Source organism: Schistocerca piceifrons, chromosome 4 (assembly GCF_021461385.2).
Source record: "Schistocerca piceifrons isolate TAMUIC-IGC-003096 chromosome 4, iqSchPice1.1, whole genome shotgun sequence".
NCBI classification, from domain to species: Eukaryota; Metazoa; Arthropoda; class Insecta; order Orthoptera; family Acrididae; genus Schistocerca; species Schistocerca piceifrons.
Window position 1 is genome coordinate 143,999,023 of NC_060141.1, and position 26,145 is coordinate 144,025,167.

General features: G+C 43.3%; 1 protein-coding gene across 5 annotated transcripts in view; it reads right to left on the minus strand.

Annotated features, from left to right (window-relative positions):
• The window catches only part of LOC124796446 (serine/threonine-protein phosphatase 4 regulatory subunit 1-like), a 325,673-nt gene that overhangs the window by 77,278 nt on the left and 222,250 nt on the right, over positions 1–26,145 (minus strand). For 2 of the 5 annotated variants that reach the window (XM_047260649.1, XM_047260650.1), the window contains exon 2: positions 4,332–4,453. The exons of the other annotated variants lie outside the window; for them this stretch is intronic. In XM_047260649.1, coding sequence (XP_047116605.1) covers positions 4,332–4,366 — 35 coding nt within the window. In that variant the 5' untranslated portion in view covers positions 4,367–4,453. The remainder of the gene's footprint in view (positions 1–4,331; positions 4,454–26,145) is intronic. 5 annotated transcript variants of the gene reach the window in all.

Consider the following 26,145-nt stretch of genomic DNA (forward strand, 5'->3'; position numbering starts at 1 on the left):
CCCTGTGTGCCTCGGTCGTATGCAGTCCTGATTGTGGCGCTCACCTACACGGCGCCAAACGCGCATACGCGCGACTCTCATCGCTGAAGACGACACGTCTCCATTCGTCCCTCCATTCACGCCTGTCGCGACACCACTGGAGGCGGGCTGCACGATGTTGGGGCGTGAGCGGAAGACGGCCTAACGGTGTGCGGGACCGTAGCCCAGCTTCATGGAGACGGTTGCGAATGGTCCTCGCCGATACCCCAGGAGCAACAGTGTCCATAATTTGCTGGAAAGTGGCGGTGCGGTCCCCTACGGCACTGCGTAGGATCCTACGGTCTTGGCGTGCATCCGTGCGTCGCTGCGGTCCGGTCCCAGGTCGACGGGCACGTGCACCTTCCGCCGACCACTGGCGACAACATCGATGTACTGTGGAGACCTCACGCCCCACGTGTTGAGCAATTCGGCGGTACGTCCACCCGGCCTCCAGCATGCCCACTATACGCCCTCGCTCAAAGTCCGTCAACTGCACATACGGTTCACGTCCACGCTGTCGCGGCATGCTACCAGTGTTAAAGACTGCGATGGAGCTCCGTATGCCACGGCAAACTGGCTGACACTGACGGCGGCGGTGCACAAATGCTGCGCAGCTAGCGCCATTCGACGGCCAACACCGCGGTTCCTGGTGTGTCCGCTGTGCCATGCGTGTGATCATTGCTTGTACAGCCCTCTCGCAGTGTCCGGAGCAAGTATGGTGCGTCTGACACACCGGTGTCAATGTGTTCTTTTTTCCATTTCCAGGAGTGTATATGGCAGGCGACAGTCAGTTTAGCATCCCACTGTTAGGAGTCTACGGAAGCGCCTTCGGCCTGAGATCTCACTGACTGGAGTAGAATTGTCTATAGCAATTAATCCCGCTTCGAACTAAGTCCCCATGGCCACGGAAGACTTATCTGGAGACAACCCGGACCGGACATCAGTGGTATACCAACATGACTGTCGCCCGCCATACCGTCAGACAACCTGGAGTCTGTGCCTGGGGTGACATTTCTGTCCATGTCAGGACCCCCTTTGTTATCCCCGGCACCACTACATACAGCGGAAGGTCGACGGTAGTTTCAGCCCCATTCTGTTGCCTTTCATCCTGGGCTTACATTGCAGTATGATAATGCCCTCCCTCACAGAGGTTCTTGGCCAGCAAGGTCGCGGCATCTCCATAAAATCGAGAATGTTTATAGCAATATAGGCAGGATTCTCCCACCAGCTTGGGATTTTTGCGATTTAACGCGCACTCAGGACGACGTCCATTAACTGTCGATGAACGCCAAGCCGAATAACTGCTTGCTTAAGAGCCACAGGTGAACCAACGCGTTGCTCGATTTGTGAAGCTCTCTCTTTGATAAATCATCCAATTCTTCTGAAACTGTGATCCTTTGTCTATAAATGTGTATCGTGTCTACCGATTTCCAGCCCACTCGGGTAATTGTTTCATAGAGCTTTGTTTTGTTTGTTTTTTGAAAATCTAATAGCATTTTGGTTAAGCAGAGAAATATACTGAATTCCTGGTTCTATTCGTATCAGAACTCTTTTAAACAGTGAACCACATTCACTCCTTGCCTTCAGCATAGTGGGAAAATCTGCACGTACGTCTGGCTCTAGTTTCCCTACTTGGTCAAGCTAATCCCTCCAGCTAACTCTAAAGTAGTTTACAGATACAGAGGTTTGTACGTGGACTATTCTGCAGTTACATGTTAGAACACATATTCTGAAAATGAAGCAGCGCCGTAACAGTAACATTTTTCCATCTCTCGGTTAAAAAAAGAATGCATTTTACCAGAATCGCTGATCAATAATCGACGGGGACCATTAGAATGACTAGATCATTTTGAAGCAAGTGATCAATCGTATCCCTCGACGTTTAACCTAATTCTCATGGAAATTTCCGCTTGTTAAGCGACTGTTTCAACGTTACAGTTAAAAATGATACTTTGGTCTGAGTCACATACAAAAGTGCAGGAAAAGTGCGTATGTCTCCCGAACTGCTACATTATTATACAATTATTCACGTCTGCTTTCCTAAAATTCAGTCCTGACCATGGTAATGCTAACTGCGAAAATACACTGCTGGAAACAAAATCGCAATGTCAAGGAGGAGTTTTAAGACATATATGAAAGTTTGCAGGCCTATTTCTGCACGTGATATGTGGTGTATTCAGATTTCCCGCCTGCCTTGCGCCACTGAGGATGCGGATCGGTTTTGCTCTAAATACGCGCTGTAACGGTCGTGAGCGCTCGTTACCTTTAAGATGGGACGTGGTGAGTTTATGAAAGAGAAGAATACCTTTAAGACGACGACAACATTTAACACCTCACACTTTGCATTAGGTCGTGTAACAGGGCTACGGAAAGCTGTTATGTTCCTTGCAATAAGATTTTACACGAATGTAGCCACTGTAAATGATGGCTGGCAGCGGTGGTCACGAGGATGTAAGGTCCCAAGGAGACCGAGCTCCAGGCGACCACGTGGCACTACCAAGGCAGACGGCCATCATGTTCGGCTTGGGGCTCTGGCGCATCTTACTGCTTCAGCAGCAGCAATATGAGTAGCAGCTGGCATCACGGTGACAGCGAACTGTTACATATCGGTTACTTCAAGGAGTCAGACGCCCTGTTGAGAGCTGTATTTGTCGTGTCCAGCAGAAACCCATATTCGATGAGTTTGGTATTACAAGTTACATGCCACGAATATATGCTATTTCTAAACACGGGCGCGTTGAATGTGTGGAGAACGAATCGTTATTAGTACAGTTTATTGTAACACAATGACGGGTAATGTCATGTTGGTGATAAATTTACGTATTTAGTTTTTTCGCTTTGTGAGAGCAATCCCTTTTAAGGTAACGATCCATTTGTGATTCATGAAAACATATCGTTCTTATTAGGTTTTGTTATGAAATTAAATGCGAATTACATTTTAGAGATAAATTACACAAAACGCAGTCATTTAATTGCGTAGGTCAGGATGGCGTACCCCACTGTCACCATTTTTCCTCAACTTTCGAGGTTTGTGAAAGGTTGGGAGAGTTTCGTATGAAATTAATAGACGTAATATTTCATGTTATGTAAATATAAATGATCTCTGCCAGGAGTGAGTTTGATTTATGTCTTTCCTGAGTGGACATGTACCTTTCGTTTTTGCATTATTGCACGTTCACGTTCACGGATATTGAAGTTTTATTTATGTATACCACAGACAGAACAACCTGGAAAGCATATGGTCAGGAAAGGAGATGTTCTTTTTCCATAGAGCTGAGGTAGGAATTGTAGACGCGTGCTGTTGTGTGAGTACACTGTATGGTTTGCGAGCCAAATAAATCCGACAACCGCCGCTGGAAAACTCAAAGAGCGCAAAATCAAGTCAACCAGGTCGTGGCGTGTGTCGACGGCGCTGTCTCGTGACGTTGGATATCCCGTCCTCCTGCATGTCAACGTTACCTGCCTCGTACCGTGTGCCGACGGCTTTAGGATGCCAGTTGAGGGTCTGACTGTTAGACACACTGCACCTACACCTGGAGTTAAATTCTCGTGTGCGATATCGCATGACAGCAGGAGCGCCCTAGTGATTATCCCATTCACTCTGATTGCAAATTTGTTCGTCATTCTGGTGATTCGATGTGTCGATCTGTCATTCATGAAGAGAATTCCATGGAGTGTTGCAGAACATGATAACGCTCGTCCACATACCGCTGTTGTAACCCATAATTCTCTACAGAGTGTTGACATTGCTTGACCTGCTCGACCACCAGATCTGTTTCCGATTGAGCACATACGGGATTTTATCGGACAACTCGAGCGTCATCCACAAACAGCATTAACAGTCCCTGTATTGACCGACGGAGTGCAACGGGCATGGAACTCCATCCCACGAACTAGCATCTGTCACATGTGCAATACATGCCCGTTCGCAAGGTTCCATTAAATATTCTGGTGGGTACACCGGTGATACCAGCATTTCACATTTGCAATGTTTTACCTCGCGGTTACATTAAGCTGAGTTCTTGCAACGTACATCAAATACGTTAACTGGGCAAATGGATTCTAGAAATTTCATTACTCAACAGTATTTTTTGGCGTTGCGTTTTTTTCCGTCTATTCTGTTTCAAATTATGTGAGATGACAGTCATAAGAATAATGTCCACTCCCGACTAAAGAAGCACGATGAATTACGTACTGCTTTTGACCATGGACCTTGGCGAGGAGGGGTGGTGTGGCTTGTGTACCTAAAGAATACAGATAGCCGTACCGGAGGCATAATCAAAGGTTGGTATAGATTGAGAGGCAAAACTAACCTGCAGATCTTGAAGAGTGGCAGCACCATTTTCATTTTTGCGGGCAACAGTCTGAAGATGGACTGATCTGGTATAGTCACATTAGCCAAGATACAGCCTTGTTGTGCGGATACTGCGAACAGCTGAAAGCAAGGGATGACTACAGTCATTTTTCTGACAATGACTGAATCTATTAGGTAAAGTACTTTGATGGCATCTACTGGGCAAAATACTTCAGTAGTAAAAGCGTCCCCTATTCAGATCGGGCGGGGTCCCCTCTTTACGATATTGACATCAGGAGAAAGAAACCTAGCATTCTACGTATTGAAGAGTGAAATGTCGGAACCCATAATTGGGTAGGTTGGAGATCGTGAGAAATAAGGGCGGTGGCATAAGAAACTGGCCATGGGGGCAAGTGAATACAGGGCTATAAATAAAAAATTTAACAGGGGTAATGCTGGATTACGTCTAAGAGAGATGCAAAAAATGTATAATAAGGCAAAAATTGTTGTAGTTCGAGGAGAGAAAAATCTATGACTGGGGACTGGAATTCGATAATAGGAAAAGAAAGAAAAGAAAAAATAGATGAATATGGACTGAGCGAAAGGAATCAAACAGGACCCTCCAAGTAGGGTTTTGCACAGACTATAATTTAAATAAATTTAAGAAACCAGAGGTGGTTGAACGTTTCAGAGAGAACGGCAAGACGAAGTAAAAGATGAAATAGATATGATACCATGTGAAGAAAATGTGTGAGCACGGACGGACCTGAGTCGAAATATGGTCCCTGGAGCAGATGACAATCTCAGAACATTTAAGATACTTTAGGGAACCAGCCACGACTGAACTATTCCACCTGGTGTGCATGATTGGAGGCAGGCTAAATACCCCTAGAATTCAATAAAGTAATACCGTTTTCAAAGAAGGCAGGTGCTGACAGGCGCGAATATCACTGAATTATTTAATAAAAATGTTTACAAAATACCGACAATTATTTGGAAACTAATCACTAAAAACTAGCAGAAGTCAACGTTGGGGAAGATTTGTTTGGTTTCTGAGGAAATTTAGGAACACCCCCAAGCAATACTGACGTTACGGCTAGCCTTAGAATACATAATCATGTGTAGCACTTTCAGATTTAGAGGAATGATTGACAGTATTGACCAGAATACTAATAAAAATCCTCAAATTAATGAAGTGTCCTGTTTATCTCTCAACTGGAGAAAGATTCCGGATTACCGCCCCCCCCCCCCCCAACTTGGATCTCCAGAAGCAGACTGATAAGAATGGTGAAATAGCTAACGACGGGATAACATTCTACCAGTCCATGCTTGCAAAGTCTGAAGTTTGAACGTAGTATTAAAGTTACGAAATCTGAAAAAGAGAATGTATAGGCGCAGTCTGTATACAGTGGGGATCAATGAAGTGAAATCGAAGGAGAATAAGGAATTCTTGTCAGATGTATATATGACAATAGCGGCAGCAGAAAATGTACAACGGGAGTAGGATACATTATCAACTGGTGAGTAGGGTGAGCTACTTTGAACAGTTCATTGATAGGATAGTTATCAGGAGCTGTCATAAACCAACGCCAACAACAGTTGTTCAGGTATAGGCCTAGATGCCGACGGTAAGAGAGAGAGAGAGAGAGAGAGAGAGAGAGAGAGAGAGAGAGAGAGAGAGAGAATACGATAACACTGAAAGTGTAATTTGGAATATGAAGAGAAATGAAAATCTAATGATCATAGACTGTATCGCAGTTGTAGGGGAAAGGAATGTAAGAAACACGCAAGAAAATGGGTTTAGCAGTAAGAATGACAGCGGAGACACGCACTGAGGTCTGCAATAAATGACAGAAGGGAATAGCAAATACTCTACTGAGAAATGACGCGTCTGAAGTTCAAGGATATGGATACTGCTGTAAGTAATACCAGAATAGGCAGTTCAGTTGACTAGTTGGTATCTCTAAAAAGGGCAATCACAAAGGTTTCAAAGCCGATCACAGGTACAGGGAAGACAACTGTGAAGAAACGTTTGCTAACAGAAGAAATCCTTTTCATCAACAAAAGAAGGACGCACAAAAATGTCAGGTTAAGACAGTAATATAGCGTAAATTCCTCAGGAATGAAATTAATTGGAAGTGTAGAGACGCAAGGCGAAATACTGCAAGAAAATGTGAAGATATGGAAAAGAATTTGTTGTCTGAAGGGGTGATACAGAATACGGAAAGTCGAAACAACTTTTGGTGAAACTAAAAGCGAAGTCATCAATTTTATAGATTGTGCAATGGGAATCTCAGTATAGAATCGACCTGCGTAAAAATACTACACCTAGTGAATACTCATTTCCTTAAGTTTTTTTTTCTCTTCAATTTGGAGAAAGGTCGTCATTGAAGACCATCACCGAGTAACATCGTACAATAGTGACACGTTAACATGTTTACAACCCACGGATACGTACCCTTCTACAACGCTTATCCTTTCTGGGCAGGAGCATTGTCTATATGGGAGATTTTTGCAATCCATGCCTCTTGCCACTTTTTTCTAGTTCAGTAGCTTTACAGCTGATGTTATCGTTACAAGGTCAGAAACGAACTTAGTAAATACGTTTCCAGCAAATACAACGTATTTCGCCTCTGATGCATGCCGCCGGCATCCACCCAATGCTTTTATTGCTGTTTCGCTTCTACCGTTTCATAGTCACTCTACGTACATACGGGATACATGCGTCACAAACCTCTTAGTAATTCTAATTCTTCACTTAGAATTTTTTGTACTCTTACGTCTAATATGGCTAAGGCGTCAGCTTTCTCACACATTCAACGATCACTCAGTATCACATTGTGCGTTTTCACTACGTTACCATCCGAAGTTTCAAACTAATTACGGCTAAACATTTTAATTAAAGGATTTTAACTTCATTTTATTACGTTCTATTAAAGCAGTTATTGGATTTTGAGCCACACGTTGCTGTAGTGTGGAAAATGAATCACGAAATATTAAACATTCCCTTTACCTATTTGCTACAGAACTATGAGCAAGCAGAGAAGTTATTTTTACAATGCAGCTTAACGCTGGTACACGCGTTTGCCTACGTCAGTTTCCAAGAACATCTACGCAGCGCTGAGGAGCAGTTATCTGCAGAGCACGAGCATGAATGGCGACAGGCAAGCCGTGACGCCTTATCTGTGTGCTGACGCCCTCTGAGGCGCCGATGGGCAGCCGAAATACGGCCTACTTGGGAAACCGTTGCGCCGGATCCTACGCTGTTTTGTTTCGTAACGATCCGCTATCTACACAAAGAGATATGGCGGTCAGCTTTCAATGAAAGTCGGTGCAAACATTCCATGACGTTTCTTCGTACGGGATTGAGGAAAGCGTAGTGAAGTTCCAAAACCAATTCGAATCTACACAAAAGATTGTTGGTTGTATACGAGGGTAAGTCAATTACTATCCACAAAGTAGTTATAGAATTTTATTGTAATCAAATAGGAAACTTACAAGAACATTTTTAGACAGTCGGCTTGCGTTTCAACGCACTTGGCCCATCGTTGTACATGCTTCTTCATGCCCTCATAAAAGAAGGTTCTCGGTTGAGCTGCGAGCCGAGAATGTACCGCTTCTTTCACTGCTTCGTCAAATGCAAATCGACGGCCCCTTAATGCCTGTGAGTGGACCAAACAAGTGATAGTGGGGGCAAGATCGGGACTACATGGAGGATGATCCAGTACTTCAAATTTGAGCGTTTCAGCAGCATGCGGACGAGCATTGTCGTGCAACACCCAACACCTTTTGACAGCAATCCTCGGCGTTTGATTCAAATTCCAGGCTTTAGCCTGGCAGTACGCATATCACTGTAACGTACACTTTTTATTGCTGTGCCCCTTTCCCCATAATGTTCCAGTACTGGACCTTGTGCGTCCCAAAAAACCGTAAGTATCAGTTTTTCTGCGGACGGTTGGGTCTCTCAACTTTTTCTTGCACGGCGAATTTGGACGTTTCCAATCCATACTGTGCCGTTAACTTTACGGCTCGTAATGATGGATCCATGTTTAGTCACCAGTAATGATCCTGTCTAAGAAGTTGTCCCCTCCGTTACCATAGCGATCCAAATGTTTTTTTGCAAATGTCCAATCGCGTTTGTTTATGCAACTGTGTGAGTTGTTTTGGGACCCATCTTGCACAAACTTTATGAAACTCAAGTCTGCTGTGGATGATTTCGCAAGCAGAGCCGTGACTAATTTGCAGACGATGTGCCACTTCGTCAATAGTTAATCGTCTAAGAAAATCATTTCACGCGAACGCTCAACGGTTTCTTCATGTGTGGCGGTTAACGGTCGTCCGGCTCCGAGGATCGTGCGTAACACTTGTGCGACCACTTCGGAATTTTTCAATCCATTCGTCGACACTCCGTCGTGGCAAGACACTGTACCGGAAGTCTTCGATGAATTTCGGCCCCTGACACGCCCTCCGACCACAAAAAACCGATCACTGAACGTTGCTCTGCTTTGGTGCAAATTGACAGCGGAGCAGCCATGAGTAACAGCACGGCAGCGATAACGAAACTAACCTAGCAGCTTGAAAATCGCAAAGATATAACAAAGCACGCATCATCAACGTAAAACGACAGTACTACCAAAATAAACAAGAATATAAATTGCAGATAACTGACTTACCCTCGGTACGGTCGCAGGTTCGAATCCTGCCTCGGGCATGAATGTGTGTGATGTCCGTAGGTTAGTTGGGTTTTAGTAGTTAAGTCCCGTAGTGCTCAGAGCCATTTGATTTTACCCTCGTATATATGTTGCCCCACATTCCTCAGTGGTCATTCCCACTGCCAGCTTCAGCAATATTTTGGAGTCCTTAAAATCAAACCAACTGACGGAGATAGTACCGAGAGGGTGGCAGACATACTAGCGGGGAAAGCGGAGATCCAATATCCACTCAAAGACCACTTAGGACAATGCCAGAGAGATACTTCCAGCATTGGTCATCTGAGCTAGCTGTCACAGTAAATGATCTATAGGTCGGTAAAACAATTCATCTTCACAGCCCCAGTAGTCTTCTAGAACTAGCTAATGATCAATTGCTGTAATGTTGAAACGTTAATGAATGGTTTTAGGAACTTAATCCAGGAGCTTAGTTTGGCACTGTTGACTCTGGAACATAGTTCCGCACAGGAAATTACTCAGGTTTAAACGATGGAATAAATGACCTCGTCAAATGAATGGTCTCTATTAGAACCATTAGAACCGGGTAAGCAATACCACAAGAGAATAAACGTCGAAATTATACCACTTAGCACACACGTGGCTGTGATGTTTGTGAAAGCGCCGCTGTCAACATTAGCTATAGAGGATATTTTACACTGAAGAGCGAAAGAAACTGGTACACCTGCCTAATATCATGTAGGGCCTCCGCGAGCTCGAAGAAGTGCCGCGACACGGCCTGGCGTGGACTCTACTACTGTCTGAAGTTGTGCTGGAGGGTAGTGACACCATGAATTTGCAGGGCTGTCCATAAATCCGTAAAAGTACGAGGGGGTAGAGATCTCTTCTGAACAGTACATAATGTTCAAGTCTGGGGGTCTGGTGGCTTCTGGACGTACGGCGTGTCGCATTGTCCAGCTGGAATTTCAAGTCTGTTGGAATGCACAATGGACATGAATGGATGCAGGTAATCAGACTCGTACCTGCCACCTGTCAGTCTTATCTAGACGTATGAGGGGTCCCATATCACTCCAACTGGAAACGCCCCACACCATTGCAGAGCCTCCACCAGCTTGAACAGTCCCCTGCTGACATGCACGTTCCATGGACTCATGAGGTTGTCTCCATACCCGTAAGCGTCCATCCGCTCGATTCATCTGAAACGACACTAGTCAGACCAGGCAACAGATTTCCAGTGACCTCCAGTCCAACGTCTGTGCTGACGGGTCCAGGTGAGGCGCAAAACTGTCTCTTTCAGTCATCAAGGGTACACAGGCGGGCCTTCTGTTCCGAAAGCCCATATCGATGTTTCAGTGAACGGTTCGCACGCTGGCACTTGTTGATGGCCCAGCATTGAAACTTTCCACAATTTACGGAAGGATTGCACTTCTGTCACGTTGAACGGTTCTCTTCTGTCGCTGTTGGTCCCATTCTTGCAGGGTCTTTTTTTTCGGCCGCAGGGATGTCAGATTGATGTTTTATCCGATTCTTGATATTCACGGTACACTCGTGAAATGATCGTACGGGAAAATCCCCACTTCATCGCTACCTCGGAGATGCTGTGTCCCATCGCTCAAGCGCGGACTATACACCACGTTCGAACTCAAATCTTGATAACCTGCCATTGTAGAAGCGGTAACCGATCTAACATCTGCGTCAGTCACTTGCTGTCATATAGGCGTTGCCGACCGCTGCGCCATATTCTGCCTGTTTACATATCTCAGTATTTGAATACGCATGCCTATACCATTTCCTTTGGCGCTTCAGTGTATTTGAGCTTACTGCGGACCTGTTCGACGTTATAGATGATGAAATGCATGGTAGGATTTCTGCCATGGGAATCCGCTGAAATTTTTACAGGACGGACAGGATTCAAAACTTGCCGGTGTTTACGTAACTGATTCGATGGATCTGTAACATGTCGTGTACCATGAACTAAATTTGGTAATAACTACACAAAAAATATGGCTCAGTAAGTTTGATAAGTATCTAAAGTAGATTACGTTGGCACCTAAACGTAAGCTAATTGCATTAATACATGCAAAGTACACCTTTTATGTATCAACATGAATATGCATTGCACCTGTTTTATTTAACGATCAGAAATTACGCACTCATATGGTTATGTTCAGGGTATCCAACGAGTTATTAAATGAAACTAGAAAATATTTACGCTAGTATTCCTGTAGTCTCATGTTACGTTGAAACCGAAAATTGAAAATCTAAAAGAATGACTGACAAAATCCTGCTGGTGTTGGACATCAAAAATGCCAAAAAAAGTTATTTAACTCTGATGGCATCTGTAACATTTCTTATAAAATTACACATCTATTAACATTAACGGATTTCTTGAAATAAGACACTCTCGGTTGCAAAATCTTATATTACTTGCCTTCCTCATTTTAATCTGCATATTGTAATTTTTCACCCCTAGGCCAAATTGATGACACCACGCCGCCCCCCCCCCCCCAAAAAAAATGAATCACGTCATTTCCTGCAAATAAAAATTTTGCAACCGGGATTGTCTTATTTAAACAATTCATGCTGAGACTTGGGGGGACAAATGACTAGCACGTATATTACTGCCAAATTTATGGTGTTCGGAACCAACGACATAGTTCTTTCTCTATGGTGTAAGACCGGTTCCTTTTTGCAACTTTGCACGGGCTGAACGAGGAAGTGAAAGGCAGACTTAAGACCACTTCAGCACCGTACGATCGTATCAATCTTGTCTGCAGTTGAGAGCCGAAACCGCGTCCGAATCATTGGACTCGCATAATTTCCTTGAAAGACTTCAATTCAGAAACATTCCAAATACACAAGACTGCTCAAGCTGCAACTTTTGTTGTCAAGGACGGCCATGTTAAATCTGAAGTTTAGTGGAACCGCAGACAATGACTAGTAGATATTCCAGAAATCCCGTAGTGAATAAATTGGCTGCACCCAGATTCCAGGAGAGGACACGTACCCCTTTTTGCGGATGCCTATGGTTTCTACTATATTTTGAGGCAATTTCATCGTCCCTAAGGCTGTCTTCTTACAACAGTGATTTCTGGATCGTGGTTAAACCACTCAATGTTGCAACGCCCGTTTCTCAATTCGTAAGCACATACGTCTCGTGAACAGACTCGATCACACTAACTTAAAAGCTTACGTTAATTGTTAGCACTGTGCGTCAATTTCATGGAGTTACTATTTTTGTTAATGTATAAAGGATCTAAAAATCCATACAACTAACGGTTGCAATTGTACCCGAAAGTAAAACAAAACTAGGCAGCTAGCTAAGTGGTTACTCAGTGCTCTAAACCATCAGAACATATCTAGCGAATGTTCTCTACCGGGAGGGGCCAATGCTAACTACGTACGATATTTTAGTGAATTTAGAACATGAAATAGTTTGTGTTTGCAACAATCAGAACAATGATGCCAAGATATGTCAGACAACATTTAAAACACTCACATTGGAGGAATTAGGGAGCTTAGACATAGAAGCTGTGACGAGTATTACTGGTAGACTGTGTCAAGGACGACGGTAGAGAACTTTTGACGAAACAGAACATAATAGCCGACCACTTTAGTAACTTTACATAGCAGCATGCAAAGCGAATAAACTTTTCTAGAATTTTTTTGAAGAAATGACATTTGAAATGTGACAATAGGCGTTATCAAAAACGACGGGATCACAGTGGAACTAAGAAATTACGGATGTGGAGAAACAAACACTGGAACCCGAATGGATGAAATTGATATAGAAATTCTAGATGTAGCCAAAAACCATAACAATGTGAGCAGAGCGGGAAGACGGGTGGTCCTGTGGAAAGTACGGAAATTGAGAAACTTAAAATACTGACAATGACTCACCAACGATTGTCATGTTCAAGCAGTAGAACACACAATCTCTAACAATCAGAGGTTAACACGGAGTTGAAGGCTCAAGCTTTTGCCTTTAAGGCAGATGCAAGTTCTGAAGGAAGCTCATGCCTGAAGTTCCACCAAAAATAAGTAATCGGGAAGTCGTTTCCATCCCCTGACACTCATCACGGACGCAGCAGCAGGTTGTGCGCTCACGCCCTCTACCGCAGTGTCTGGAAGCGTTCCAGCTCGCCGCCAATCTGCGCGTGCACCCATCCCGCCCAAACTCCTTGCTTAGACTATTCACATGACCGACCCACTTGATTTCAAGGGGCACAAGCTTCGTCTCGCGTTCCCCTAACGGCGAGTGTGGGGTGGTTGTTCTGTTACTTAACCTAGTTTAGACGGGGAACTAAGTTACGAAACCAACATTCGAAAATAGTATGCAAGACATAGCATATGCGAAGCCCGCAGATGCAAGTCAGTTCAGGGCACTTTCACGACACGGGGTTATCAGTTATGCACATTGTAGGTTATGTGAGGTTTCATGTGATGTAATGAGGAAACTAAATACTTTTTCTCGGAATTAGTGTTTGTTGGAAGTTAAGGATAATCATTAAAAATGAGTGCGAAGATGTGCTGTCTCGAGGCAATTCTTCGCAAAATGAATATCAAAGGATTGTCGGTGTGAAGAGTCACCGACAGAAATACATTCTGTAATAAGCAAGACCTCTAAGATTATTGAAGACTCTTCTGCAGACGCTATTAGCTCAATACGACCCATCCTGAATAGATTACCTTGAAAACAACAGCTGCGCAAACTCAGAGCTATCCAGCTAAGACAACGTGAAGCTAAGGATGGAAAAAGAAAATTTAACACACACTAAGTGAAAAGCTTAATATCAGGCAGATGGAGAAGCTTCCGAACTAAGTGGAATAAATATACTGAACAAATCTGGCAATTGCCGACTTAACAGCATTATAGATACTATACAGACAGCGAACAGAAGAAATGTCCACTTTCTAAAAACACTCTTACACTAAATTGCGACATGTTTCACACAGTGTCTCTTTCCTTGTAGCATCTAGAAATCTTAAGTCCCATGAATTTTTCTGGCGCCATTCGTTTTTGGCTGAAGTAGCTTCAGAGTAACTTACAAAATTTTGTCACTGAGCACTCGAGCTGACAGCTCTACCCACTCAAGCAATAAAACACGTTTATTATTTTTCTTTTGCACCGATTTCAAGCAGTCAAGCCTAAACTGCGTCACTACCAACGCAACTGCCAAACCTATTTCAGAGACGAAAATGGAGTTTCAGTACCGTGCTCCAGTGTTCTAACTGAAGTGTACAACGATGTGTGGACAGCCATTTACGGTAGTACAGTAGTATCGCACCGCTAATTGGGAGACGAGTTTCGCAACATGCTATGTCCATGTAAAGTAGACTTTATGCACTAGTGCTAAAAATCTGGGGCACGCTTTATCAGTTGTACTAGTTTTCATTTCATGGAGGAGAACAGTTTCACATTTTGTTAAAGGTCTTGCAGGAAAAAATAAAAATAAATAAAAAAGAGTTCTTATGGCCGAATACTTCCGTTTAGGTACGCATTCGACGGAGATAGTAACTAAACCTGGTTCAATTAGAACTGGAGAGAAAAGTTAGGGCCACATAATGGCCATACACATGTTTCACTTATAGTGTTCAGCAACTTGAATTTTTTCTCGTTTGAATTATAGTCTCTACACATTCAGAAACTTTGGCAAGTAGGAGTTCTCAAGCGATTATGATTTCGGTCGATGACTGAAGCTAAATTTAGTATTTACTGAATTCTTCACATCACGACACTGGGTAAATGCTGATTAAGTCGCTCTTATCTGTGTCACACCAACGCTGAGCGATGGATAGTGTAAGTATTTTTACAGCAAGGTGTCTCACGCGCCGACATTGTTAAGTTACACACTGCTACGCTACACTCTACTAGCGACAAAAATTTAGCATGCTAAGAACGTTTGTTTTATTTAAATGGTTTCAGAGTTTTCGCATAAATTCGGAAGCATTACTTTTCAACACGCCCTCGTATTATAGTAAGTTTTGGAAACAGACTACATTACTTGTATTTCGCTGTTCCTATCACCTGGAAAGTGACTTATCTGTCATTTAAACAGTGTGATAAACCGTCCTCCGTAACAGATGGACTGTAACAGATGTACTGTAACGGACGACTAACTTTGGTAACGGCAATGCCTCGGCAATTTTACTGTCGCAACCACCACTAAAAGTTATTCCCAGAGCATTATGAACGGGATAATGTCGAGACTAACAACATACGAATCCTGCGGACAGGAAGCTTAGCCTCGTCTTGTGGCGCCGTGCAGCAGATTAGCGGACTCAGTCGCTACTCAGTGTGGTAGCGACGGCGGTCTTTTTGTCGCAAGCCTGTGGTGTTCCCAGAACGGAACAGCCATCGACGCGCTCTCCTTTGCAGGCAACTGGATGCCTCCATTGCCGGCAGCAACATAGCCAGCACAAGCGGAGCTCGCGGAAAGTTAGATCTGCTCTTTTGGAACATACCTAAATACTGCAAGGCACACATTATTACGACCGGATCTGCTGCCTTGATAATACGCCTTTTTCACGTTTATGAAACTCATACATAGTTCCCACACTAAAATGCCACAACAGCTAAGCCGATTTACTAGACATGCATTTTGACTTAACTACGAAACAACGAGACTGCATCTACATCTACATGATTACTCTGCAATTCACATTTAAGTGAATGGCAGAAGGTTCATCGAACCACAATCATACTATCTCTCTACCATTCCACTCCCGAACAGCGCGCGGGGAAAAACGAACACACAAACCTTTCTGTTCGAGCTCAGATATATCTTATTTTATTTTGATGATCATTCCTACCTATGTAGGTTGGGCTCAACAAAATATTTTCGCATTCGGAAGAGAAAGTTGGTGACTGAAATTTCGTAAATAGATCTCGCCGCGACGAAAAACGTCTTTGCTTTAATGACTTCCATCCCAACTCGCGTATCATATCTGTCACACTCTCTCCCCTATTACGTGATAATACAAAACGAGCTGCCCTTTACTGCACCCTTTCGATGTCCTCCGTCAATCCCACCTGGTAAGGATCCCACACCGCGCAGCAATATTCTAATAGAGGACGAACGGGTTTAGTGTAAGCTGTCTCTTTAGTGGACTTGTTGCATCTTCTAAGTGTCCTGCCAATGAAGCGCAACCTTTGGCTTGCCTTCCCCACAATATTATCTATGTGGTCTTTCGAACTGAAGTTGTTCGTAATTTTAACACCCAGGTACTTAGTTGAATTGACAGCCATGAGAATTTTACTATTTATCGAGTAATCGAATTCCAACGGATTTCTTTTGGAACTCATGTGGATCACCTCACACTTTTCGTTATTTAGCGTCAACTGTCACCTCCCACACCATACAGCAATCTTTTCTAAATCGCTTAGCAACTGATACTGGTCTTCGGATGACCTTACTAGACGGTAAATTACAGCATCATCTGCTAACAACCTAAGAGAACTGCTCAGATTGTCACCCAGGTCATTTATATAGATCAGGAACAGCCGAGGTTCCAGGACGCTTCCCTGGGGAACACCTGATATCACTTCAGTTTTACTCGATGATTTGTCGTCTATTACTACGAACTGCGACCTTCCTGACAGGAAATCACGAATACAGTCGCACAACTGAGACGATACCCCATAGGCCCGCAGCTTGGTTAGAAGTCGCTTGTGAGGAACGGTGTCAAAAGCTTTCCGGAAATCTAGAAATACGGAATCAACTTGAGATCCCCTGTCGATAGCGGCCATTACTTCGTGCGAATAAAGAGCTAGCTGCGTTGCACAAGAACGATGTTTCCTGAAACCATGCTGATTACGTATCAATAGACCGTTCCCCTCGAGGTGATTCATAGTGTTTGAATACAGTATACGCTCCAAAACCCTACTGCAAACCGACGTCAATGATATAGGTCTGTAGTTCGATGGATTACTCCTACTACCCTTCTTAAACACTGGTGCGAGCGGCGCAATTTTCCAATCTGTAGGTACAGATATATCTGTGAGTGAGCGGTTGTATATGATTGCTAAGTAGGGAGCTATTGTATCACCGTAATCTGAAAGGAACCTAATCGGTATACAATCTGGATCTGAAGACTTGCCCGTATCAACCGATTTGAGTTGCTTCACAACCCCTAAGGTATCTACTTCTAAGAAACTCATGCTAGCAGCTGTTCGTGTTTCAAATTCTGGAATATTCCATTCGTCTTCCCTGGTGAAGGAATTTCGGAAAACTGCATTCAATAGCTCTGCTTTACAGTACCATCGGCACTGCGCAGCGAAGGTATTGACTGCGTCTTTCCGCTTGTGTACTTTACATACGACCAGAATTTCTTTGGATTTCCTACCAAATTTCGAGACTTTCGTTGTGTAACCTATTAAAGACGTCTCGCATTGAAGTCCGTGCCAAATTTAGCGCGTCTGTAAAGTTAGTCAATCTTCGGGATTTCGCGTTCTTCTGTACTTCGCATGCTGATCGTCGTACTGCTTCGGGAAGCGGGATTTTAAACTATCTGTAGAGGTGACAAAACAAAAACCGAACAAGAAAGTACGAACTACTGAGGTAGACGCTGAAGGTCGCTAGCATGCAGTTCTGACGCACATGTCTATCTTATATCTCACAAACAATGCACAAGCTAGACAACTATATCAGAGCCACAATTCGAAGTGATGCAAACTACTCGTGCAGTAGAAAACACTGCACTGCACCCCCCCCCCCCCACACACACACACACACACACACACACACACACACACACACACACACACACACAATCACCGCTGGTCTTAAGTATCCTAGCAAACATGTTGACCACAGTTTCGAGTGGGATCTGAGTAATGAATGTTAACTGAAACACACGTAGATTCAGATACAACGAACGAACCATACGAGACTTACTATTCACGTCCGAACACCCGTTGTTTTGCACACTATCCTCAGGAAACCAGATATTTATGAACATGTGGAGCAGTTTAACTACTGCTTTCAAAGCAAACGTGAGAGGTAAGATTATGCTGCTCGAACGTTTTCCAAATGGGTAATCGACCAAAAATTTTATCACTATTCCAGAACGCTACCCTACAATGTTTTTCTGGTTCAATGAAGTAGACTGTCACATTAAACTTGTCACCGAAGCTACTCCGTGTCAAGTCCTGTTCGGTTTCCCGCTTTCAAACTGATTTAGTTTTGTTGAATTAAAATAGTTTCAGAATCTTATACTAATCTAAAATAGTGTCTCACTGATTTCCACCTGTGTGTGTGTGTGTGTGTGTGTGTGTGTGTGTGTGTGTGTTTTTATTAAATACTAAGGCCGAAATTTAATGACATTTCACTGGTGTGATTCTAAACTTCCTGGTCAAGTAAGGCCATGGGACAATACATGTACCTTCGTTCATGCATTTAGCTTTATCTGCGACACGCAACCAAATTCCCAGAAATGCCGGCGGAGTTAATAGCGCGACCAAGTTTTAGAGAACAAGGCCTTATCACTTTGCAGCACTACAAATATTTAATTAGTACAAAAAGCGCTCAATTACTACTTGTGTGGGCACATCATGCATTTCAAGAAGTCAGGGTGTACCGATAGCCACAACTGTACATCGGCCGCAGATCTTCCGAACCCAGCCGCTTATGGACGATACCAAATATAAAACACTTCCTGCTCAGGGGTGGTTGACACTGGACAGAAATCGAGACCATAGTGGTCCAGCACGTGAGATGTACTTCCCTGCAGTTCCTGCGATCAATACCAGGAGGCAGGCGGTAAGAGACACGCCCAAGGAAGACGGGGCGCCTTTCGGCACCACCTTGGCCTTCACGACGTACAACGCCTCCGCGGGATGGATTTTTACTGTCGAGAGTTTTTCGTCGGTGTATTGTGTTCGTTAAAGAACCTCACCTAATTATAATCGACCCTCAACAATCTGGGTCTTGACTGTTCTAGCCTGAGAACTGAACTTTCTCTAAGAGTGTGTAATCATACATCTCATGTATCGCAAAATTGCTGCTCACATTGTCTGTTAGATACAAACGGAACCCCGCTTCTATTTTTCTAATATTACTAATTACTCTTTAGCTGATAGTTGAATATGTTGCCAGATGCCAAGAGAGTGAAGGAAATGCCTTTTGGCATCACCGATCCTATAGCGGAAACAGATGCGACAACACCGGCCGTCGATCCCAAACAACTAAAATTAATGTCTAATTCAGAATCAAACGCTAAACCAGTCAAAAATTTAACTATACCTATGACCACAAGCAGTCAATGTTATTAAAAAACACGCGGTATCCCCAAGACTAATATAAACAAGTGAATTAATACAATATGAACAGCTACATTTTGCGAAGGCACAAAAAACTTAGGTCAACACAGGCAACAGCATTCATGCTCTACATTAATGACACTGAAGCATAGGTATTTATGGATTTCCAGCAAGCTGGATTAATTCAAAGACAGAAACTTGTGTTAACCAGTTCGATAAGAAACAGCCGAAGTTTCAACTTTGACTATTTCTGTAACGTATTTTATTTCTGTAACGTATTTGGCTCAGGTAAAATACCTAAGAATATTTTAAGTGACAACGGCCACGAAAGCCTGCAGACTTACGTGAGACTTAGGATGTTAGCTGGTTCTAAGCGAAAATGATTTCTTAGATGCTCACCTTATTTTACTAGCATAGGCACTACCAGGCCGTCGCTAAAACGAAGCTTCACGAATATTACATTATTCCTTGGGCAGGATGCCGGGAGTTCATACTTTACTCTCGATCGGGTCCACGTGAAAGCGTCTATGCACGAATATTCAAACTTTATCGTACAGTTGAAAATGCTTTACAAAATGAGTCACTTCTGTTGACCATACGTTTACTCATTCTAAATCAGACTTCTCCTGATATTGTCTTCGAACGTTCTGTATATTTACAGATGTCACTCCATTTTGTACAATGTAGCTAATTATTTAACTCTAAGAGATTTGCCAGTCGAGCAAGCGAAAACTTATCTCGAATAAAAACAATTTTTGTGCGGTAACAAATATACTGGAGCAATGCCTGCGACTATGAAGTAAATTTAATAACAGAAGTGATCGTCGTATGACTTAACATTCTGATTTTCTTGCCTAAAGCAGCGAACGTTGTTGCGTCAACGCTGTTGACTGTGGTAAGTCAAACAACGAGGCTTTAAAACTCTTACTCCCCTTGTGGAGTTACCATATCTCAAGCGTAATAGGTAACCGTGATTAGACGTTCGTCCACTGACATCTAATATAAAGTTCACCAGTTTCGCAACCATACCACAAAATTGTAGACACTCTTACTATCAGGATTATCAAGCTACAATTACAACTCGTTTGTTCCTCCCCTGACGTTTATGCTTTATTAGAACTCCGTGTATTTATTACGAAACCGCGATCATCGAGGTGAAATTTTAATTATCAATAGCAGTGATATTTCTTGTATAGGAAGCAAAATTTATCGAACTGAAACCACCATGTGACTAGTCTTCATATCAATTTCCAGAATATTTAAGCAGTACTACGCAACTAATGCTGGAACTGTTCTAACGTCGTTGGTAGTAGCTAGTAGGTTAATAGCCGGCAGGTTGTGAGGTTCCAGGTCAATTTCTGAAGTAGCTTTCTGACGTGTAAATTTACCTGTGTAACACCAAGCATTCATTCCATTCCACTTCTGCAATGGAAGACTTATTCGGACTGTGTGTGTGTGTGTGTGTGTGTGTGTGTGTGTGTGTGTGTGAGAGAGAGAGAGAGAGAGAGAGAGAGAGAGAGAGAGAGAGAGAGAGAGAGGGGGGGGGGGGGGGGCTTAGAACGATTGAGTTTCGAAATGCTGATAAACTTTTTTTCATCCAGTGTACTTTAAGACATACGATGCACGAAAAATGAGATGTTAAAATTTTAAAAATATTCAGATGACGTAATCCACGGTTTTGACAGCATGTAAACGCAATAGTTCTTGCAGACAGAATGAGCTTATGTGATTGGCGGTTGCGAAACACGTCACTTAAACATACTGCGGATATGAAGCCTCGGACACAAAAGAATGCTTCGCCAAACCTGTGAACTGAGTGATAAGCTACTATATTTTATATAGTCATTGCTCCCGACATGCAAGGCACCAAACCGATGAACGCCACGCATTCCTGACAAGCGGTAACGCCCGCCAGTGACTACGTCGGCGCTCCCACGGCGGGCGTTGAAATGCCTTGTCAGTAAACACGTGACCTTCACGTAGGTCAATGCCATCGGCGACGACAGCGGCGGCGGCGGCAAACGAGATAAACATATCCCCGCTTCACTTAGCCCCGCCAGCTCTCGCCCTCTGCGCAGAAGGCTGTTGGTGACTTGCCAGCAGCTGGACTCAAACCACGGCGAAGCTGCCCATGGGAAACGAAGCTGGCTGGAATGCGGTCCAACAGAACCGGAAAACTCACTGCGCAAGGGGCAAAGCAATGCCGACGCTAGGTCACCCAATCGATGGCCAATTTCTCTCTCTCTCTCTCTCTCTCTCTCTCTCTCTCTCTCTCTCTCTCTCTCTCCGTCCGTCCGTCCGTCCGTGTGTGTGTGTGTGTGTGTGTGTGTGTGTGTGTGTGTGTGTGTAATTCCTCATTGGATTTTCAACATGTTGATGGTATAGGAGACAAGCGCCCCCACCCCCTCTCTCCCTCTCTCTGCTCAGCGTGATCATCCACATGATCACCACCTGAAACACTTTCCGATACTACCTGCACGACATGCTTGTCATGCAGCGCAGCATAGACGTCCTGTGTTACCAGCCTCATTCGCACAGCCCCCACCGAGCAGACCAACAAGCAAAAATAATACTGCATTGTCATTCGTGAAATATGTTCTAAGAGAATTGCACAATTTGTAACACACAGGACGACCTAATAACGTGTTAAACTACGGGTATATTTTTTTAGTCTTATTTTAATTCAAATGGAGTACAGCAATTAAAAAATCGTATCTTTAAAGTAGCACCATTTCTATCTCGTTGCACGTTAGGCCCTTTCCACTACAGTATACAACCTTCCTGAAGTATGTTGTTAAAGCATTTCCACTCCGACCAGTCTCCCATTCTGGTTACTTCTGATATTTACAAAAGATGAATTCACCATTAGGGTATAAATCTTAAGAGCCCACACAGAATTGTTCTACAAATTAAACCAACTCTTAGCAGAGAAAACCTATCCTACTGAAGCGTGCTCTGAACTTTGCACCTTGTTTCACTAATATAATGCAGATAATGACTACATTTAATTCTGCAGACAACGATAAAACTCACCCTCCAATTCCACGACCTCTAAAATATATCTCAAGCATCAACAACACACTGTGTAACATGCGTTACGTCGTAGTTATGTTTAAGTTCAAATATTCTCACACACAGCAATACGAATAAATAGTATTACTTATTTGTAACTGCGGGACTCCTGATTCGTGGTCATGGCCGATCTTTCCGCCATTTCAATGGGCGTTACTTCATACAGAACGTTCGCAGTTTGGTGGTTTTTATCGCAGAATATTCTAAACAAAAAGTTTGTGTCGAATGACTTAGCACACATCTCAGTTATCGGGCATGTGGTACAGTACGGTGATGCTATAACAGAAACTTAATTGTCTAATGAAAGACGTCGCCCACAGGAATTTCGTGCACTTTCTACGCATCGATAAGACGTCACTAGTTAGGAACTGGCAGCCCAGCCCGTTACCGCGAAGTTAGCACGGTAGTCACATCGAGTACCAATCGTCTTAAACCTGTGGGCTAATTCTGATACTACTGAACTAGTAGAAACATGGCTACTGTCGGTAACATCAGATACAAATGAAGCCTGAAGGTTGTGGAACTTCGTACCCAAAACTTTCAATCAGGACCTTAATGTATGATAAATGATATGGGTGTTTCTGTTAAGTTCCTTTTACTACACAGCTGCCGTCAAGGACAAGCAGTTCCTACTAATTATTCTGAAACAGCATAATTTGTTCCACACGTTGCAGCTAGCTATTTCATCAGTACCGGCATCTCTGAACTATTAAATACAAACACTTGCAGTGGGAACTGATCCACTATTAGCTTCTATTATAGCAGAAAAATATGCCAGATTCTGGAATAATTAAACCTACTTTACGACCACCGGAGCTTTCAGACTAATTTAACTGTGTAGCACATATCAGTGCTAAAGCACATCTTAACGAGCCTATCAACTGTAACACCTGTTGAGTAGGTAGATTACTACACTTGCTATCTACATTTGTACACATCTACGTTAACTACGTCCCCTATTCCATTACTGTATGGAATATATAAAAAATGGCTTCCTTGCGATCTCTATGCATACTACCGATTTCTTGATCTATTTCAGTTTCGCAACACTTTGGGGTATTACCATCTAGGTAAGTAGTAAGCAGTCAACAATCCGAAGATTGTTTTCAACACTGCAGTGCTTTACTAGACAGTCTCATTAGATATGGTGTTGCCTTTCCCAGATCTTTGAACTGACTGATACCTTACCTACCAATGTGGATTACAAGCCATGATGCAACTCGGCATTTTTCACATTAACATTGTCAGACGTGAAAAAAGTGATAAATAAACATTCTTTGATTGGAGACCGAATCCGATAGTCTGCATACATAATCTGGCACTTTATCACCGAGCTAATTTAGAAAGACAATGGAAGTTACGACTGTGCTGTTTTTCCACCCAAGCAGATTTTTATCTTAAAACAGCTGAATATTTGAAAAACTCCGTTCGCTCCATGAATCAATGTCTGAGCTCTCTCTCTATGGTGCTAGTACTCTTAATCTTTGGTCCGCAATGTCACTCTTTTTAAACAAAACTGACCTGAGTCATTTTCGAGTTATGTTTGACGATTCGCAACGTGGGAGCCCTATAAACACGAGCCAGTGAAGGACGCTAACTCCGCTGCGTATCCAAAGAAATCAAACTGTAGTTCAATTGCTGGCGTCTTTTACTCTTGGGTTTCAATAGGTCCTCCTCCTAAGGACCCAAACTTTTAGTCTCATCCGTCTTCGGAATGGTTCATGCCTTTGGGTGGCGTAGTTTGCGACAATGTTAACTGCAGACAGTCGGCAGCACGAAAGCGAGTCAAAACAAGCGTCTAATGTGCTCTGGTGGAAAAGTTGTGACATAGTTCAAATTTTTGGGCACAGCTTGCTCTACCCCCTCCCCCCCCCCCTTTTTGTGAACTTGTTCGACGACTGTTTCAACATCTAGTAAATACTACTACGCTGAGCCTCGTAGCCGTTTCCAGATCAGGAAGGGAAGTACGATTATTTATGACAGATGAGGTAGTATTCTGTGACAATGTGCAAAGGTTTTAGAATGAGGTTACTTATTTCCGTTCTGGTGGTTCTCTTCACGTTTAGATCGTAGCGTTTATTTCTTAGAACAGAGACGACGTTGTATCCATAAGAGTTTACCTTAACTTCATCGCCGTGAATCTTGTTCAGTATGTCCTGGATGTGGGGACAACACATTCCGTAGCTATACGGGATGCAGTGCTGTGACACCGCATCGCAATACAGAAGGGAAATCATGACTGCCTTGGTACACATGTGCTTTGGAGGGCCGACCTTTACCAGAAAAATGACTCGTGTGCTCGGCAATTTTAAGGTTGTATAGGGTAAATAATAGTCTACGCGCCTCCAATCCCAAATGCAATGCTTACTATGAGTCTTGCGTTTCACAAGAACTACTCCGAGAACGTGGTATCAGGATCTTGTTGCTACCTATTGACATGGTATGTCAGCCAATGTAAGATGCCTTTCAGAAACTTCAGGAAGCGATATTGGATGAAATTTAGCAAATTTTCAAATGGAGTAATTACCTGATGTCAAGTATTTTTCACACAGGGATAAGAGGGCATTGTTTGTGGCTTGAAATACAGAATTCAGTATTCAGTCTTAATGAGTAGGCACCGTCATTAGCAACCTCACTGTAGTATGATAGGGCCACAGCTAATTCCGATGCGTAAACAATCTGGCGGACGACGTCTGAAGCTCCAAAAAAAGCCTTCGCAGACTAAGCAGTTGTGGACAGTAGTAGTCGGATACGTCACGAAATACAGTTGCAAGCATTGGCATCCGACTAACCTTAACTGTAATACGAGTAGAAAGATTAAGGATCAGATGATCTGGCCACACGAACGGCGATCTAGTTCAACCCAAAGAGTGTGGATGGCACTGCCACGAATCTAGCCACGGAGAAAACAGATGGGCTCAGATTTATTGCACGAAAGACATCTAACACTGTTCTACATTGTGGGACCATACCACAGGAAGTAATACCAGAAGACAGAAAAAATTCAAAAAGTTGCACGGAGGGGCCCAAGAAACTTTAATGGGAAACGCTGCAAGAGGAACTATGTGCACCGCCGACACTGGGGAAAATGACACCGCAAGTTGGGTTGCGGAGTACAGATGTACAGACGTACGTGATTGGCAGGGTACACTGCCTTAACCGTTGTGACATGGCTACTGCGCATACCCGCACGCAGAAAATAGTACAAGGCACTAGAATAAAACTTTTAGTGGTATATAACAGGTGTTTATTGACTAATACAAAAAACAGGAGGTATACTTGCTAATGAAACTGGGAAGCAAGTTGAACATTAAAAATCACTAATGCAATAATACTCGATTAATGAAGACTATTGTAATGTGCTTCGAGGGAGAATCGGTATATGGCTAACGAAGTTTTTATCACATACATGACTATAGTTACACAACTCAAATTTCCACAGCATATCGCTTACAGCAATTTTCGCAAATACGAACTGTACAGAGGGCAGATGGGCACATTACAGTGAGCACAGAGTGATTTTGTTTTGCGGTCACTTCACCTTCAGCATATTCCACATCCCGCTTACTTGTCTGAATCATTCTGGCGTTGTACAACAGTACAGGTTCTTCCAAGATCTAGCTTACTGTCAACCTCAGCTAAAGTTGTTTGTGGGTACTCTTCAGTCTCGAGCGAACAGCTGGATCCACAAGTCCCTTGGCAAGCGACGTAAACACAATTTCATTTTGCAGTGGATTGGGTGGGAAAGCTGTGAAATGGGCAAATTCATTGTCCTAGCTGATTTTGACCAACAGAGATAGTAAATGGTCGCAGATTGGCCCGACGGCTAGTAG